The sequence below is a fragment of the Ochotona curzoniae genome, unplaced genomic scaffold (genome assembly GCF_017591425.1).
Source record: "Ochotona curzoniae isolate NIBS_2020 unplaced genomic scaffold, NIBS_Ocur_1.0 contig_1473, whole genome shotgun sequence".
In the NCBI taxonomy this organism is placed as follows: Eukaryota; Metazoa; Chordata; class Mammalia; order Lagomorpha; family Ochotonidae; genus Ochotona; species Ochotona curzoniae.
The window spans coordinates 22752-43155 of NW_024465097.1; the positions used below are offsets into that span (position 1 = coordinate 22752).

The window sequence follows — 20404 nt, forward strand, 5'->3', positions numbered from 1 at the left end:
ATACATTATAAGAACTCCAAAGCCATCCTTGTAACACTCAGCATTCTACTTCTTAGTAATTCCCCATGGAGTTACATCCTTCCATCTTGTATATTCACATAATATTATATATTTATGCATTTGTGCCAACATCACCACTATGCACCACCCCATAGCCTGCCCCTCAGCCAGGAAGCAGGCCCTGGTGTGTCCATGAGACCACAGGTAAATGCTACCATCTGTCTCCTTCAACTTCTATAGATGAAGAAGCATGAAATGTAAATTCTCTGCACATGCCTCATAATCTCTGACTCTAAAGACCATTTCCCCAGCAGGCACTGCAGACAAGTGAAAGATGTCAGTCCAAGTCACGAGGATAGCCTGGGGCACACAGGGAGGAAACAATGATTGCCATCAACCCCTCACTCCATATGCAATGATGCATTTGGCTGCTCTGTCCATCCCACCATCAACTCTTTCACAATTGCCAAACCCACTCAGCAGTCCACTGCCCACATCTCCCCTGGTCCCTGTGCACACAAGTTCACAGAGTTGCTGTCCAAGCCTGAGGTGGTCTCCAGGGCCCTATTGGGCCATGGTGCAATCAAAGAGAGCAGGAGGCAAGGAGAGTCCACAACATGTTTTTCTCAAGTGTTAATGCCAGAACACATGATGACAGGTGCATAGCTTCAAGGCAGGACAATCCCTGGAGTGTCCCATGTGAGAAATTCAGGGCTGCAAGTGCATGCTAAATACAGGGCCAAAGAGGTGACATTGTACCAGAGCAGATCAGCTAGACGCTGCCCCAAGAGCAGTGTCCACTCCAGCCAGCCCTCTATTCCTCATGCCTGTGCACACACTCAGTATCTGTGTCTCCACCACAGGGGAATCTTGACAAGATGTGGTCTGTGAGCATCCTCTTCCTGCTGTTGCCCATGCTGCATGTATCCCAAGGCATGACGCTTGATGATTGCTTTACATTCACGAAGTGGCATGTGAACAGACATGGGGACCTGATGTTGGGTGGCTTTTTCCCCCTTTACTACCCGGGAAGAAATAGCAGCAGCACCCAACTCACACTTTCTTACCCTTTTCAGTCTTGGTAAGTTCATGTTTTTTGTAATTGTGGTTGTGATTGTGAGTGTACGTGACATTCTTTGTGTTTAATCCTTTCTGAGATTGCTGAAACAATGTGCAACTGTCACAGTAATATTTACTGAGGAAGGCCCAGGTTCTATCCACATTTGTTCCTTCCATGCCTTTGGGGGGGGGGGGGGGGGGGGGGGGGGGGGGGGGGGGGGGGGGGGGGGGGGGGGGGGGGGGGGGGGGGGGGGGGGGGGGGGGGGGGGGGGGGTGGGGGGGGGGGGGGGGGGGGGGGGGGGGGGGGGTGGGGGGGGGGGGGGGGGGGGGGGGGGGGGGGGGGGGGGGGGGGGGGGGGGGGGGGGGGGGGGGGGGGGGGGGGGGGGGGGGGGGGGGGGGGGGTGGGGGGGGGGGGGGGGGGGGGGGGGGGGGGGGGGGGGGGGGGGGGGGGGGGGGGGGGGGGGGGTGGGGGGGGGGGGGGGGGGGGGGGGGGGGGGGGGGGGGGGGGGGGGGGGGGGGGGGGTGGGGGGGGGGGGGGGGGGGGGGGGGGGGGGGGGGGGGGGGGGGGGGGGGGGGGGGGGGGGGGGGGGTGGGGGGGGGGGGGGGGGGGGGGGGGGGGGGGGGTGGGGGGGGGGGGGGGGGGGGGGGGGTGGGGGGGGGGGGGGGGGGGGGGGGGGGGGGGGGGGGGGGGGGGGGGGGGGGGGGGGGGGGGGGTGGGGGGGGGGGGGGGGGGGGGGGGGGGGGGGGGGGGGGGGGGGGGGGGGGGGGGGGGGGGGGGGGGGGGGGGGGGGGGTGGGGGGGGGGGGGGGGGGGGGGGGGGGGGGGGGGGGGGGGGGGGGGGGGGGGGGGGGGGGGGGGGGGGGGGGGGGGGGGGGGGGGGGGGGGGGGGGGGGGGGGGGGGGGGGGGGGGGGGGGGGGGGGGTGGGGGGGGGGTGGGGGGGGGGGGGGGGGGGGGGGGGGTGGGGGGGGGGGGGGGGTGGGGGGGGGGGGGGGGGGGGGGGGGGGGGGGGGGGGGGGGGGGGGGGGGGGGGGGGGGGGGGGGGGGGGGGGGGGGGGGGGGTGGGGGGGGGGGGGGGGGGGTGGGGGGGGGGGGGGGGGGGGGGGGTGCTACTTATTTTGCATTTGCCTCTCTGTGCTGTGGGGGGACAACGGAGTGACATCACCATTTCTGTGTCTGCTGCATTCGTTAGATCTCCCAGACACAATGCTTGGAATCTCAGAGTTAGAGTGTTGGGACCAAACATCCTCTACTGCCAGCATGCATGGAATGGGAGTAAAATTAAGGAGTCAGTATGGGTGTCAGTGCTGATAGGGATGCTGTTGTGTGGCTGCTGGTAAGGTTGTGTGTTCCTTGATTCTAGCAGCAACCCAGACTGGGTTCCACCCTATGTAAAATACTGAAAAACTACATGATGAAGGTTTCAAATGCTGGACACAATACCAACAAAGGGGTTCATCCTTCTTGAGGGTTTACTAAGACCCTGAAGATGCTTTTGTAAAGATGACACGGAAGCTGCATTAGTCCTGGGTTTAGCACATCTGTGCAGCCTGTGTTTCTGGAACTGAGATTCTGCGTCAATGCTTAACAGTGCATTGGGATGAGCAAGTCTGTGCCTGCATCCTTGTTGGTGGCCACAGTGCAGGATGCTCAGAAGGCAGTGAGGCCATGAACTGTTTGTCAGTTGGAGAGTGCTTGCCCTTGCCAGTCTTAGGATTCCCTGCATTTCATCTCAAAAGATTGCTATACATTGTGCGGCTGGGGATGAATCAACTGAGGGAGGAGTTGGTTATCTGTGAAGCTTTCACTGTGTAGTCTGTAATCTCTCCCAGCCTGTGGCTTCACACTCTCCTTGTTCTTTCTCACTGTCTGCTTGAGTCTTCCTCTCTTGTGAGGGTGAAGGAATCTCTCCTCTTAGCTGTGCCACATGGGAATCAGTGAGGACCTGCCTTGCTCATGTTCTCTGTGTGAGATTCTCCAGGTCATGCCACACAGAGACAAAACTTTGCTCTCTGCTTCCATACCTCAGTTATGAAAGTGTCTGGCTGTCCTTGTTTGTGCAGATCTAATAGCCTTCATGTGCTGTCACACCCCAGAATGGCAGGTGCTTCAATCTCACCAAGGGCATATGGATCCTGATTGGTAAATTGTCCGGAAGTTGGACTCCAGTGCAGTGAGTGTACCTCCCTCCAAGTTCTGGAGCTCGGCTATAAGCCAGACTCATTGAATCCATGCTGGGCAGTAGATTTGTTATTTACTTTGTGTGACTGCAGCAGCCTGGTGTTGAAGTTCATTTCATAAGTTTCACAAAGGTTTCAGATGGAGGTAACTTGGGTGAAGTAGTGAGTAATGAGATAGTCTTTAATCAAGATTCTTGAATACCTACCAAATCATTGCTGAGTAACCTGTAGATTTTCCTCATCCTTCCCCAAATCCCCACACTCTTTCTCAGTGTCTCACTGTCTCCCCTTGCCATGGGACAACCAATGTGCCTATGGCTCTGTGTTCTTGCCTGTGATGGAAACTTGGCGTGAAGTTACACAGAATGAGAGCTTACATGCTTTCTCTATGTTCAGTTTGTGGCAACGTTTGGTCTGTTTTTCTCAAATATCTTCCTATCTATGTGTGCTTCTGTGTAGGAAGCGGTGGTTGACTCCAAGAATGACTCTGCATGTGTACAAGTTAACCTCTGCCAACCTAGCATTTAGGAAAGAAGAATGAAGGAGGTGAGCCTCCAGCTGGTAGCAAGAGCTAAAAAGATCCCCAGGAACAAGCAATGTGCAATTTACAACAAATAATGTAAATTAGTAGGACCACATGATGGAAACAAAATAGTATTTCAATAGCTTAGATTTACAATTCTATCAATGAAGTTGAAGCTATGGATGGGCAGAATTTCCAGGTCAGATTGAGTTTTTCTTCAGGGAATCCTGTACAGAATCTGAAAAGCTAATGTGTTGAAGTGTGTATAGAATACTACCATTTACCTAGAGGATACGATGGCATTTCATATTGCAATTGTATAAATGTAAGATATTGTGTGACAGGATCATGAAATGCTGCTTCACTAAAAGCAAAACACTGTCAATTAGAGATTATATCATCTTTAAGTGTGGACAAGAAGACAGAAAAAATCTTATTCAAGCAAAGGAAACAAACAAAAAGCCCCATAATTTTGAGTGCAACTAAAACATAAATTTCAGTGCAACTAAAGGACTGCTTATATGAATATATTAGACTCCTATCATTCATTAACATAAAGACTTCTCTTAGCATTCAAATGATGCAGCATGTTTCAGGAAACTAGAGCCAAGAATCCATAGTGAGAAAACAGACCGTCCGTTCTCTTAGGCACTTCAAGTGTGAGAGCCATTCTTACATTCCAGGAAGTCATATTTTCACTCAAGACACATGGTGTGGTTAAAATGTAAATTGAAACTACGGTATATCAAACATTCAAAGGAACAAAGAATGAGGCAGATTGAGGGAAGGAAGGAATATGTTCATCCTCTTAGAATGATATCTATGAGAATGTGAAATTGGTTTTTTACATTAAGCTATGTTTTAACACATGCAGGAAAAGGAAGAACCATGCAAGAGTAAATGATGACATGCTAGTTGAGAATTCAGTACAGCAAAATGAATAGATCAAACTGAGTGAACAGCCTGCATGATGTAACCAAGAGTTTGTCCATCAAATGCTGCTGTCTCAAGGAGATGAGAAGTAGTACAACTGATCTGATCAAGTGAAGCTTTGAGGTGGGGATTGCAGCAAGACCAGTGGGAAACAGCCCAGGTGCAGCTGCTTACAGAGGCACGTGTCCTGTGATTTTAGAGTGCCAATGAGTGAGGTGGTTTGCAAGTGACCCCAGAGATCGGTGACAACAGAAAGCTTGCTCTTGCCTTTTCCCCCAGGTTTGAGCACCTTGAGGTTTCCCTGGAGGATTAGTGAAGGGTCATGAATGCTAGGACCACTTCCTTCAGAGGGGTCCAAAGGTCATTCTGACATGCGCTGGAGCTCTGAGAACCTTCATCTCAGCCACTCCCTGTGCCAGGGATATGACAGCACAGAATGGCACCTGCGTCTATCTGTCTGATGCTGCTTCAGGGCTAGACTGTGCTATTGCTCTGAATTCCATGGTTTGATCTTTCTCTCTGGTGTTGGCTCATGTTTAGGTGGCTGTGGAAGAACTACCAATATGTGTTGGCCTTTTACTTTGCCATCCAAGAGATCAACAAGGATCCCCACCTGCTCCCCAACCTCACCCTGGAATTCCAGTGGTACAGTGCCTTTCCCAGTGAACAGCTCACCTTATCGAGCCTCCTGCACTGGTTGGATGGGAACACTGAGCGTTTACCTAACTACACCTGCCAGACACAAGGCATGCCGGTGGCCACCATTGTTGGAGCCACTTCAGCATTGTCCATTGAATTTGGAACCGTTCTGGAGCTCTACAAAACCCCACAGGTCAGTGAGTTTTGAATCTGGAGAGACATGTTTGAATCTTTCTAACCCATTTGGAATGAAGATGGCCCAGTACACACATCTGACTGTGTTGTGGGAAGGATTCAAGCATTTTGGGGGATATGCAATTACTCCAAGTACAAGCAGAATGGGATAGGGGAAAGAGCAGTGAATATTGAGTCTGCCTAGATTCCTGTCTAGTGTCCAATTATGCTACTTCCATGTGCTGGTTACCACTTCTGTTTCATGTTGACACCTGATAGTTTCTAAATGATGTGCCCAGCATGCTGAATCACCCTGTGGAAGGAGAACATTGTCATAAGATGCCACCCAAAACCATTAGAGCTGGGGATTTGCAGACCTCAACTTCTGGTTGTTTTTGGAAAAGATTGGTTCTGAAGGTGTGAAGTCATGTTTTAAAAGATACATTTATGGGCCACAGGCCCCACTGCAAGGTGGGGTCCGAGGCCTCGGTCTTCTCCTAGCCCAGGAGCACCTAAAGCCCCTCATGGGTGAGTACCCGTGAGAGATGGCTGGCAGCTGGGGTAAATTCCTAGCTCTGCCCTGCTTCCCGCTAGCCAAATGCTGGTGGCAGTACAGGTTGGGTGGATCCCAGTTTCAGGGCAAGTGGCAGGCTTAACCCCTCCCCCCCAAGGTGGCACTTGTCGGGGGCGCTCCTGCCAGATGGAACTCTGCTGGTGTGTCGGCCACAGTCCCTGCCGCAAGGCACGGGCAGAGGCCTCGGCCTTGGGCGGCCAGTGCACCAAGTGGTGCTAGTCTCTGCCTGTTGCCCACCCAGCAGCGAGCTCTGGGATTTTTATGATATGAAATAGCTGCTAAGGGACACCCATAAATAAGACCAGTGTTAGTGTAGGTGAGGCACGAATTTCTGGTGATTCCCAGGAACAGGGACATGAAACCTTAATGCAAGTGTGGGACTGAGACCTGAAGGTTTGGACTAAGCAAACTTTAGCCCACAAGCATGATGGGAACACAGGGTGGAGCTCAGGACATGCCCAGCTGGGTTTTGGCTCCAACTGGTCCACATTAACCACAGAGTTGAGCCATGGTGTCTAAGGCAGGGGTTGCGAGAGGTGGATGGGGCTGCAGCAGGGTCTGGATACAGTAGTCATCTCCCTTGGCACAAGTGTGGACTGGAATAACACATACCGGGCCAGACCACAACACCTTCTGGTGCTTTGGAGGACCAGGGTAGATGTGGGACAGACTAGGCTAGGTCTCGACCCCAACTGAGCCCTATATGAGCTATATGGGGGTGTGGACGAGCCGTGGCTGGGCTGAAACATCCTACAGCAAGAACCAGAATGGGATGAAGGCCAGTTAGGAAAAGCCACTGTTCCTGCTAGGACAGGAGGTGAACTGGCACTTGGACCCACTGCTATGCACAAAACCTGGCACTTGGAGGGGTTCTGATGGAGGAGCCCGGGCAACACCTCTGGCAGGACACAGACCCTGCAGGTCAGCACAAGAAACAAGGAAGGTAACAGCCAAGAAGTCATGGAAAGTGTCTCACTGGCATGCATTTGGCATGGTTCGGGGGCAGACCAGGCTGAATCTGTTCACGTCATCCACTGGTAAATCCAAATGCCAGAACAGAGTATCAGTCAAACCAGTTCTGGGTTGTGACAAAAGCAATACACAATTTGGAATGCCAAGGTGAGGTAGCCTGAGCCGGATGCAGCCACAGCGCCCAACCAGCACACTTGAGACTCAGGAAGGGAGGAGGCAGAGTGGGCAGGGGAATAAGGGGTGGTTCCCTAGCTGAACAGCTACTTCCACTGAGGATCGTGAGCTGGGTAGGGGGTAGACCAGACGAGGCAGGGCCACAGCACCTGTGCACCTCATGTGGACCAGATTGGGTGAAAACCAGGCTGGGCTAACTATTCCCACTGGTGCAATCTACAATCAGAGTGGGTGAGGGTTTGTTGGGGCTTGGTCATAGCATCAGCTGGCGGAAGCTGGTACAGGGGGCTATTCATGTCGAGTTGAACCACAGGGCCAACTGGAGAGGGCACAACTGGGAGTGGGAGTGACCTGGGAGGGAAATTGTGAGTTCCTCCCTCTTAGGTCATCACCTTCTAAGGGAGGGCACAGGAACTAGGACAGTGGCTGGGGTGGCTAGACAGACACTCAACAACATCTGTTAGGGATGGATGGATGAGATGGTTGGATGGAATTAGGTCGCAACAACCGTTGGCGAGTATGTGAGCAGAAGGGAATGTGGGACAGACTGGACTAGTCTGCCATACATACTGGCAAGCCAGGGTAGGGGGTGGGCCTGGTGGGGGTTACTGTGGGCTGCCCTGACTTGGCTGCAGCTCCTACTGGTTTGTGTGAGGGCTGAGTGTGTCCAGGGCGGAACCAGGTCGGCCTATAACACCCATTGGTTCCAGTGGAGGACATGGATGGAGACAGAACCGACCCAGCAACTACACCACAGGCTGATTGGGACGATGGACTGTGCCGTGTCCTATGCTTGCTAGAACACTCAGGAATCTGGACTGGGAATACCTCAAAATTTCTTTGAGGATCTCCCCAGTCGAGACACCGGACTCAGAGTCCTAACCAAGGAAAGACAGAACAAGTCAATCAACAACCTCAGATATTTGTTGGTAGCAAAATACTGGGCAAATGGAGACTCTAGAAGGGACTGTGTCAATCAATGGATTCTTCAAAGACCACATCGTGCTTGGAGTGGCGAGACTGGTAGCGATCCATGAATGGTGAACTATTGGAACCACTTGACTGAGTATCTCAGAGCATGCCCCACATCCGGGAATTAGAGTGGGTGGGAAAGTGGGTGGGGCTTCTACCTCTATATCCCCCTTTACCTCAGATACATGAAGAGAGTGGTATGGAAGTGATGGTCTTGCCCACTTCCTTGTAGCCCTTGAAGCTTTTTCACCCTAATTAACTATGTAAAGATTGTCAAAATATAATAAAAACATATACATGTTAAAAAAAAAAAGAGATACATTTATGTGTCCACTTGAAACCACAAACAAGGGAAAAGGAGGGCAGGGACTATGCATATATAAGAGCAATCAAGGGTCTTTGATCCACTGGTTCAACGCCCACAGTCTCACAGCAGGTAGGTCTGATCCAGGCACAGCCATGAGGCATGTGTCACTGGAGTTGTCCAATATGGCCGCAAAAGTCCTAGTTCTTCGGTCATACTTGACTATCTTGATGGACATATTAGCAGGAAACTGGATCAGAAGCTGATTAGCCTGGATTGGAACGGGTGCTCTGACATGGAATCCTAGTATGAAAACCAGCAGATTAACTCACAAGCCTATAGGAATGTTGAGATTATATTGGAGCAATAGTATTCTTGAGTGCAATGGCAGATTTTCTCAGCCTTTCCAATGACCATGGCACATACCCATGCATTCAGACTTGTTCTTCCTTCCATCTTTATTTGAGGAGAGAGGCAAACAAAGAGTACCTCTCTTCTGGTGTACACATATGCATGACAGATGTGTAGAGCCAGGAACTCATTCCAGTGACCACCATGACTCACTTAGTTGAGTCACCATTACTGCCTTCCCAGACTTACCCAGCATCTCAGAAAGATGTCACCAGGGACCCCCAACCTGAGTCAGAATCAAGACGTGTGCCTTTCAGACATAGGCTGCCTTGTCATCACAAGGAAATTTGCATGGGAAAATTTCTCTCTCCCCAATCAAATTGGGTTTAATGAGTATATTTGAACAGATACATTAATCTCTATCACTGATCAGTTATCTCCAAATAACAGGAGTTAATACAGTAGAGATTTCTATCTGAACTATAGTCGATTCCAAGAGTGGCTGCTCTGTCCTACCAATGACACCCACTAGGAGATGGGAAGCAGAAGGATCTTGGTCCCAGCACAGGTCACATACAAGAAATAGGAATGGATGTACTTTCTTTAAAGCTATCAATGTAACTTTTATGTATTTTCTTGAAGCAACGATCAACTGAACCATGGTCTTGTCTGTGACCCTGACAATAGGAAGTTTCATTTCTACTGCACACTTCCTCTTCAATTAAAAAAAAAACAAGTGAATGACTCAAGTCCACCCTGGGATAATTGTTTTCATTCAAGTCCATTTCGCATACTCAAGAATCACATGGGTTGATTTGATTCTTTTCTTCTTTCAGCTGACCTATGGCCCTTTTGATCCCATGCTAAATGACAAGAAGCAGTTCCCATCACTCTATCAGATGGCCAGCAGTGACAGCTCTCTGGGCATTGCAATGCTGTCACTGCTACTGCATTTTGGCTGGACATGGGTGGCACTCTTTGTGTCTGATGACATGAAAGGAGAGCAGTTCCTGCAGGACATCCAAGCAGAGATGCTGAAGAGAGGAGTCTGTGTGGCCTTCACAGTGAAGCTCCCTGTCACCAAGAGGCTGTATGAAGAGAGTGATCTGACTTTCATGAGCAGGACCCAAGCTTCGACTGCAAACGTGCACATCCTCTATGGTGATGTAAGGGCCCTCATTACTGTGGACATTTCAGTGGAATTCTTTCTAACCATGGGGAAGGTGTGGGTGATGGCATCCAAGTGGGACATCGTTGTGTATGAGACAGACCACATGCTGCACTCTTTGCATGGAGGCTTCTCATTTTCCCCCCACAGGGAGGAGATCCCTGGCCTCAACGAGTTTCTCAAGACAGTGGAGCCTTCTCTCATCCCAGAGGACTTTTACTTCAATATATTATGGCTCTGGTATCTGGACTGCTCACCAGCAGGGTCATTTTGTGGACGCATTGGAAACTGCTCAGCAAATGCATCCTTGGAGTTTCTTCCACCATACATTGACCTGATGACCCTCTCTGACTCCAGCTATTTAGTCTACAATGCTGTGTATGCAGTGGCCCATGTCATTCACACAATTCTTATGGAGAAAATGGAGCTGGGATCTCTGGGAGAAGCAGCCCAGCCAATGATTCTTCCCTGGCAGGTAACCCTCCCTCAGATCAGCTCAGGCACTGACCACTTGATGGACTCAGCTGGTGTTTCTTTGGAAGACCACACCATGAAACTTGCTATACTTCAAAGTCAGCAGGATCAGGTATAGGGTAGATGGGATCATTTCATGAGTTGCATTTCCGTCTGTTGTTTTCTGCTATGGCTAGAGAGCCCATTCATTGCAGATCTTGAACATTAACTTAGGAATTAGAAATTATTTTTAAAATGTTCTAGTGTAGGATGCAGTGCTACCAAAGTTCCAGTAAAATCTGGGATGACGTTTTTTTAGAAAAAAAAAATTGTCACACCAAAGCCAAGCATTGCTTTATCAAAGTTAAAATATCAAGAGATGTTGGCCAAACACTTTTTCCTTTCCTTAAAATTTTTTCTGTGTCAAATTGAAAATTCTGATATTTGTGACTGATTCATCATATGCGGGTATAGTCTATACATCCATATATATGAATGTTCCTGGAAACTTGTACATTCATATCATAAAGAGTTGGATTGCAGATAATGTTCTTATTAAGGGGAAGTAGGGTAATGTCATTTACATGGTATGTCTAATATGTCAATACACTACCTGAGTGTTATCCTTATAACTTATACTCAGTGCAAACGAATTTCTAAAAATCAGGGAAATGATATATGTCTGGTTGGCTTGTGTATTCCCACCAGTCTCGAGATCCCCAGTTCATTACATTTTGTTGCAAATGTTGACCCAATATGACAGAAATAATAGAGCATGATGAAATGAGATACTTTTGTGAGCACAGAAATGAATTGCCTACAGTTTCTTTGAATGATAGAATATGGACTTTGAGCTATTAAACCCACTTCCCTGCAAAAGTACAGAGGGCGTTTCTTACAAATGAGGCACAGGAGTTCATTTCATCTCAACTCGGGAAATGTTTGAGCATCCAGAGAAAGTCATGCCCTATCAAATAAGAGAATCTGGATACTGAACACAACAAAGAAGCCTCGTTCAGCACCTGTGTCAAACCACAGCTAACTTGGAAACTCTCCCTGTCTCCAATTCTGCCTGTCCTCCAGCTCCACCCAGTTCTGAGGAAACTCCAGTTCAGAAACAGTGCTGGAGATGATGTATCCATGCGTGAACCAAGACGTGGCGTGGCACGTTATGATATTCAGAATGTTGTGAATTTTCCTGCTGGATTGAGCTTGCTGGAGAAAATTGGAGAGTTTTCTTCCACCAGTTCACATGAGCAGGGACTGCTCATCCATGAAGACCTGATAGAATGGCCTGCTGCCTTCAAGGAGGTAAGGTTCTGTTTGGATGTATGATACCTCCTGGGAGATCTGAATGGAGCTGTTTGAAAAAAATGTGAGGTGAATACTACTAGGTTCTGTTGTAATTGAGAGAGGCTTAAGGAAGCAGCAATGGCCATGATGTGATGCTGCAATGAATGCATAGGGAACACCTCCAATTATGGGGAAAGGATTCAGTTGTGACCTTCAAGTGAAAGTGAAATGTATGTTGTGAGAGTGAATACACTGACATGCTTTGGAGTGGCTGATAATGCAGCAAATCGTGCCCACGGTTTCTCTTTCCCCTTCAGACTCCTCAGTCTGTGTGTAGCCAGAGCTGTGGTCCAGGATTCAGGATCATGCCACAGGAAGGAAGACCCATCTGCTGCTACACCTGTGTGTTCTGTCCAGAGAGAGAAATGTCCAATCAGACAGGTAAAGTAGGTAGAAATTCCAATGCATATAGCTTTACTTTCCTAATCCTTTCTCCATGAAAAGACAACAGAAGAGGTTTACTGGCAGTGTGGGTGTCAACTGCACCATAGCTTTCAATGCATGTGTTCATGCAATCTATTTGTTTAGATTCATTGTAGCCACTTGTGTATTTATCTGGCATTCCTTAGAGTAATGCCCACTTCAGCACTCATTCAGAATGATATCAGTGCCCTCCAGAAAAGAATCCTCACCTGAATGATACAGCTAGATAAATTACATTAAAACTAAAACATGTCAGTGCCATAATCACCAGTTTTCCATGAGCACATGGAATCTTGATTGCAGCATGTTTTACATCGCAGTTCAGAAACATATGGAATAGTTCCTGCTTGTGTGAATATCACATTTACATGAGTCTGGATCAGAATTATGTTTAGGGGAATTATCACACACCTAATGTCACTTTGAGTATACAGTAAAATCTTTTAAAGTACTGATATGCCTTCACTTGAAAAATAGAATTTTTCTCCATCAATAACTTGATGACTATCACAACACACCCAGATTTGCCATCATTACAACATCTAAGTTCAAACCCAACATTTACGTATTCAATAAAATAAAACACAGCATCACATAGAAAAATGATCGAAAGTTTTCCAAGAGAATGAAGATGCTAAATGAGGGTGCACATGTTCTGTCATTTACCATATGAGAACTGAGAGCATTGGTTTTAGTACTGTTGCCATAGGTGTTTGGGTCTGCTCACGTCTGGGAGAGAAGGTTCTAAAGTTGATGTCCCTAGGCAATACGCAATGGTGACACAGGACTTGACATGAAGGAGACTGAAAGGGATGGATGAAGCGAAGGCTAGAAGCACCCATGTCCAAGGGGTCCTCATCAGGTCACAGAATGAGCCTTTCTTAGCACATGTCTGTGAAGATCTCTTTGAATGTGTTTCTTCCCATCAGCAGATGAGCACTCTGCCCAGGTCAGAAAGGTAGAAACAGGCTTTACTGTGCCATAGTACACATCTCAAATATTCCGTATGTTAGGCGCACTGCAGAGCTGACCCATTTTCACAACAGGGAATGATTCTGAATTTCCAAAATGGACACCCTGACTCTATCTCTTCCTATAGATGCAGAGCAGTGCGTCCAGTGCCCAGAGCTGGAGTACACAAACAAGGAGAGAACTCACTGCCTCCCCAAGCTGGTGACTTTCCTGGACTTTGAGGATTCTCTGGGTACTGCTCTGGCATGCATGGCTCTGGCCCTCACTCTCCTCACTGTTATGGTGTTGGGGGTCTTTGTGAAGCACCGAGACACACCCATCGTCAAGGCCAATAACCGCAACCTCAGCTACATCCTGCTCATCTCACTTCTCCTTTGCTTCCTCTGCTCCTTCCTCTTCATTGGCCGTCCCAACACTGCCACCTGCCTCCTAAGACAAATCACACTTGCCCTGGTGTTCACAGTGGCTGTTGCTGCCGTGCTGGCCAAAACCATCACTGTGGTTCTGGCCTTCAAGGCCATGAAGCCTGGAAGGACCATGAGGCGATTGCTGGTGTCAGGAGCCCCAAATGCTGTCATTCCCATCTGCTTCCTCATCCAACTGACTCTCTGTGCCATCTGGCTGGCAACATCTCCTCCCTTTGTGGACACAGATGCATACTCTGAGCATGGACACATTGTCCTCTTGTGCAACGAGGGCTCCATCACTGCCTTCTACTGTGTGCTGGGCTTCCTGGGTTCGTTGGCCCTGGGCACCTTCACTGTGGCTTTCCTTGCCAGGAAGCTGCCTGACACGTTCAATGAAGCCAAGTTCCTGACATTCAGCATGCTGGTGTTCTGCAGTGTGTGGGTGACCTTCCTGCCTGTGTACCAGAGCACCAAGGGGAAGGTGATGGTGGCCGTGGAGGTCTTCTCCATCTTGGCCTCTGGTGCTGGGCTCCTGGGCTGCATCTTTGCCCTCAAATGCTACATCATTCTCCTAAGACCTGAGAGGAATTGTGTGGAAGGTTTAAAGAAAAAAAAAACATGCTCTAGTGGATTCTAATACATATTATTTTCTTGTTCTGCTGTCATATTGTGAGAGGTATGACCCTACAATCATTATTGTATTTACATTCCTGCTATAAATATTAATAAGTAAAATCATTTGCTTATAGAATTTGTGTGTATGGCATTTAATTGAGTAATCTGAGTTAATGACATCAGCTTTGGGCTTTGGCTCCTGGTCTGTAACCAGAGTTCCTTTAAAGGAAATGGTAAAGGCTCATATGCCCTGATTCTTGTCACCTAGGTGAGGATACAAATTTTGCTCGTTGTTGGTTGTGGTCACAGCACTGATGAGGCATTGGGATGCATTGATGTGAGGTGTACAATGGGAGACATCTGTCTCTGTCAATAGCTCTGTGTTGCCTCTATCTCAGAATAAGTGACGAATATTTGAAAAAGCATTTATATTCAGTAAAAATAAATCATGGTGTATGTGACATTGAATTTGCCCATCAACCCTACAACAGTCGTGTCATTTATAGCTGCAATGAAGATGAAATATAAAGACTGACAATTCCATTCTGTTCACTTGTCACAGTGTAAGTGTTTATATTTTGAATGACATCCAAGATACACAGATTTTATATTTTGTACCCCTGGCTTGTTGCACTGCACGTTATGTGTGATTTCTTTAGCAGGGACAAGAGTCTCTTTTTCATTTAATGTTACTCTGTGGGGACACTTGACTGGCTCAAAGCATCTTAATAAATGCTCAATATCAATCTATGTTGGAATGTCTTTATTCATGTATAGGGGATCTTCAATCATACATGACACTGATTCTACACTTGGATGTCCATGAGCCAATGCATTGCTTTATCTTCTGATTTTGCTTTAAATTTTATCTTTCCACTTACTTGGGGACACAACTGTGTCTTGATGGATGTTGAGTACTCAGGCCATGATGAACCATTCCAAGCTGGGTTAGTTCAGGCTCATTCACAGTGCACATTTCCAATGGGTGTAGATTGGTCATTCAGCTTGCAACTTATTTAGAAAAACACTTCTATGTATGGACAAAACCAAATTGTACTCCTGATAAACTCCTTACAATGGATTTCAGTATTACAGCCTATGCTTCTGGACATATTCTTTTTTAAAATATATTTTTAGTTGAAAAGTCAGATACAGAGAGGAGAAGAGATAGACTGGAATGTGTTCTGTCTGCTGATTCACTCCCCAAGTGCCCGCAACAGCTGGAGCTGAGCTGAAGCCAGGAGCCAGGAGCTTCTTTCATTTCTCATGCATGGGTGCAGGATTCCAAGGCTTTTGGTTGTCCTTGACTGCTTTCCCAGGACACAGGCAGGGAGCTGGATGGCAACTGGGACTGTTGGGATAGAACCAGCATTCATATGGGATCCCAGCATGTACAAGGCGAGGACTTTAGCTGCTAGAATACCACATTGGCCATCAGGACATCTTCTAAGCTACATTATAGAGTATTCCAACTAGATCCAACAGTCCCTCATTGTTTCCATGCACAGGATCAGAATGCCTCCCACTTGAGCACATGGCAATCACTGATAGAATGCTACAGCAACTTGCTTAGTGCACTCAACCCTCTTCTTGCCATTTAGATCTTCTCATTTGCATATATGCCTTCCACCTTCATCCACTTCCAAGGAAACTGACATACAAGCAGCACTGGAGAGCACGTATGTCAGGTGAAAGAAGAAAGCAGAAGGCTCAGTAAGATTCCCAGGGTGCGTCGAATTCTCTTGTGGTCTTGGGTTCCTTGTGAACCTTGGAGCATTTTCTTCCAAGTGTCCACCTGGCTGAGATTTGCTCTTGAATGAAGTCAGGAGTGACTTGTGCCTTTCATTTAAAGAGGCATGCTTCATTTTCTGCACAAGGGGGTTCTGAGAGGAGTTCTGAGTAGGATCAGGTGTGGCTTCTCCAGGTCAGCCCGGAATTCCCCCTTCAGATATTGGCTGTGAGTGAGGGGAATCTGCTTATAAAGCAGAGGTATTACCAAAAAGCTGTACGGAATGAAGAACATGCAATTATGGTATCAGTACCATGTAGACATGGACAACCCATTGAAATTGGTAAAGAGAATGTTCTAGAACAGTGTTTCAGGTAGCATTGATCAAGATGGTTTGGTCCAATCCAGTGTTCCTACAGAGTGGCACTGTATGACTAAGCAAATTTTGTTTCCTGAAACGAAATCTCCCTTAAAATGCATGTAGGTCAAAAACTGACGCTCAGCAAGCCAGTGAGTATCAGATGACTTACCAAACATAAAACATTGACCCCACATTAGTAAATAATCCAAATTAATTCAATCTCTGGCATCGCAGAAAAAACCATGTAACATAAAGTGACAGGCTATTGTATCTGGTACATGACCTCAGATTTGATTTACATCATGAATATTTTTACTCAACCTAGAAATTTTTCTAAATCTTATTACTAATTTTGAGAGAGACTGACACAGAGAATCGTGACAAAATGAGACCCTTCCCACTCTATATCACATATCTCTCCATTGCAATATTTATTTCAGGGTTGTGACAAGAACCAACAATAGGAGTCAGACCAATTTATGGGCCTGGAACCAGGATACCCAAACAGAGATCACAGAGCAGGACAGAGGTGGACATTCATTCTATGTAGCAGCTAGGCTAATTATACTTAGCACAAGTAGTATTTAGACAGAAAGTCACTCCTGTTATTTTTCAAATCTGAATGTAATTCAGTAAAAAAAAAAATTCCTAGGAAAACTGTCAGGCTCCCTTGCAACCAGTTGTTTTCTTGAAGCTTTTCAACAAATTCCTCTCAGGCTTTATGAGAATAATGTAGCATTTGGGGGCAAAGATGCAGCCCAGGAGACCAGCACCAGAGGCCAAGATGGAGAAGACCTCCACGGCCACCATCACCTTCCCCTTCGTGTGTTCCCTGGTGGTCTAGTGGTTAAGATTCACTACATTTTGAGACTTGCCTGTATCCTGTCCACAACTCTGTAACCTCTTTATGAAAGTTCTACCTGAATTGTCCTAGTCAGAGGGTGTCAGCCATTCCCTCCTGGGACTCTGGTCAGCCAATGCATTGAAAATTACATCCCTGCAATGATCCATAAGGCCCAGCAAGATTAGGAGCTGTCATATCTCTGACTATAACACGACCTACCCCTCCTCAGCTCTTCTACTCTAGTCACAGTTGCTGGTTTTGACCCTCTGCATGCTAACACTGGTTTCAGTACACAACTTCACATGGTACAGTGTACCACTCACTCAGGTCTCTGATCAAATGGGCTTCACTGAGCTCTTTTTGCTTTTCCTGTTCTATATGATATTATGTATCTAATTCCCCTTAATTATCTGTAAATATTTTCATGTTTCAGGAATATGTATGTTAAAAAATCTTTAATATGTGTCCCACAGTAATTAGCATGAAGTGTTTTCATGATAGGTCTTTGCTTGACATACAGAAATGCATTAAATGTTCCTATTAGTCAAATAGGGTTTCAAATCTGGATTGTATGTTATAACCCAGTGAAGAGTACACTGTAGCCTCTTTCTCATTCATAAAATAGGCATAATGAATATACATATTATTATACATCATCATAAAATAGAATAATTATTAATAACAAAGGTACAATGATGTGTAGTCTTTAACCTCATAAGGAATTAGAACAGAGCTTGTTTTATGAGAGGTGCTGTATAAATGTTTCACTATGTCTTACTCATATTATACTTATTTTTCTACGTAAAAATATGGTCCCTTCATGAAGAACAAATTACATGAACATATCTAATCTTGTATGTGCTTATAGCACATGAAGTATGTAAATTTAAAAGAACAGAATTACACAACGAATGTCAATGTGTAACCATAGTGGAAAATTTCACAGCCTCCATTGCTGAATAAAGAAATCGAATACACAAACTATATTTGAAAACACAATTAGACTGTGTTCACGTACTGTGTCCAAGTAGCAGAGAATATGCATTTTGTTTCAAAGAAACATGAAACATGAATAAAATGAATAGGTTTATCGGTTACTCCATTTAGCTGAAAGTTACTGCTACATCAACTCAAAAGTGAATTGCACATTACTTGGAGTTGAACTAAGTCGATGATGCATTGCCCTTAATCACAGAAGCAACCTGGAGCTGCTACTTCATGAGAAGCTTCTGAGGAATGCAAACCACTGACTTTCTTCTGCTTAGTGGACTGTGGCTTTTGTCACCATGGTCCAAAAATGGCTCTTCAGATTCTAGACTATGAGGCCACATGCAAAAGAATGAAAAAACAGAGAAAGCCTTGTGTCCATCCGCCCCCACTACTGACTGACCTACTCATTAGGACTAGCACCGTGCAACAACGCCTGGGTTAGCTTCAGGAAAACCCTGCAAAAGTTATTTTCAATATTGTTCATGGACAACTGCAATAACCACTCTCTTTCTTTCTTTAAATAAATAAACAAGGGAAAATGACTACTAGTGAACAGACTCACAGTCTTTGCCATGTTAGAACAGGAAGAGGAATAGTTGATGGATGTCATGTTCTTGCCTATACTCAATCTTGAGAAACACACTTGAAATCAGGTTCGGTTCCCTAAATATTATTCTGGATGTGGGGAATGCTAAGTCTTCAAGTTCTTGAAGACTTAAATAATAGTGGTTTCAACAAAGACATATCAGTTATGCCCTGTGTAATGCACATGTGACCCAGCAAACAAGCTTAAAAAAACTCTCTACATAGCTTTTAAGCAGATGTCAGAAATTGGAGCAAACACTGATCCTTGGGATATCGAGTGAAAAGGAAAACCTCAGAGAGGAGGCCAAGATGGAGACAGACACAAACCTATGTTGCGTCCTTCTAAGAGTTAATGGAGCTAATAACAACATGTCAGTGTAGAACTGAGTGGATTACATATACACATGTTTAGCAACTTAGGCTAAGAAGGTATTAGAAGGTATCTTTTTCACAACAGGTGAATTCTGAACATTTTATTGCATGGAGTTGCACATTGTTGACCCAATCAAACTGAACTTTCATTTCACTTTTCAAACTTTGAAGCTTAGCCCAGTGATTAGGCACTGGTGGGACATGCACAATAATCCAACTGGTGAGTCAATGCCTTGGAGACTGAGGCAGTTGAAGTGCTAAGATTCTTCTCCACCAGTTGGAAGCCTGATTTTAGGAGAATGATTGCCAAAAAATGCCAGCAAGAAGTCCTCTTTGAAATAGTTCCCACAGAGTCACTCCCCATTGATTGAGGAGATGTCCCTATCATTTTCAATATGTGACCTTCTTGATAAAGTGGCCCTTGAGTTAATGAACATGATTGTGTGTGTGTGTGTGTGTACACGCTCATGTGTGTGTGTGTGAATCCAACACTAACTCTCTAAAACTTCCAAGCTTCTCAAAATGAACATAACATGTTTGTCCCCTGGATAAAAATTTCAGAGTTGTTAAGCTGTATGCTCTAGAGGAGTTAGGAGAGTCCAAAGCAGGTTGTTTGTTCAGAGGTGTTTTGCTCATCATGGACACTGGCAGGTGCACAGCCTCAGGACACAGCGATCCCCTGAGTTCTGATCAAAAGGACCAGAGGCCATGGCCTCACTGATAGGATAACCTCTGAAGCATCTCCCTTTGGACTTGTGTCCCTGTGAGGCTCCGCAGACTTGCATACACTATCTACAAGTAGAAGGCATACAGCAGGACTGGAGATGGAAATGGGGGTGCCCTGCATGCTGCTTTAGCCTCCACAGAAACAGCTGAGAATGCTAACAAAAACCAGCTTGAATCCTGTAATGGGATGCTATACCATGCCATTGCGTGTGGTGTTTCTGTGCCTACTCCTGAATGCTTGGGGCAGTTCCCAGGGTAGCCATCCCCAGCACTGCTATAAGCCATTGGGCTCCAGTATCGACGCTGATGGAGACCTGCTGCTGGGTGTGTTTTTCCCCCTTTACTACATAAAACCAGATTCAGCCAGGATCCGTTTATTATTCCTAACCCAGCCAAACAATAAAGTAGCAGCAGACAGGTAAGCCCAAGGTTGAGTTGTGTGTGAGCTGTGCTTATGTCTGCGTGTGAGTGTCTGCTTGTGTCTCCCTGTGTTTACTCCCTGTTCAGAATTCTCAACAATGTCTACAGAAGCTGCCTCAAGACACACCGATGA

The 20404-nt window shown here is 46.8% G+C and overlaps 1 protein-coding gene across 1 annotated transcript; it reads left to right on the forward strand.

The window, feature by feature from the left end:
* The first annotated feature begins 878 nt into the window (after positions 1–878).
* LOC121147080 (vomeronasal type-2 receptor 116-like) lies at positions 879–14266 on the forward strand. The gene is made up of 6 exons (XM_040966792.1): positions 879–1081; positions 5234–5525; positions 9690–10496; positions 11558–11785; positions 12085–12208; positions 13350–14266. Exons 1-6 carry the CDS (start codon positions 879–881, stop codon positions 14264–14266), a joined length of 2571 nt encoding a protein of 856 aa, XP_040822726.1.
* The last annotated feature ends 6138 nt before the right edge of the window (positions 14267–20404 follow it).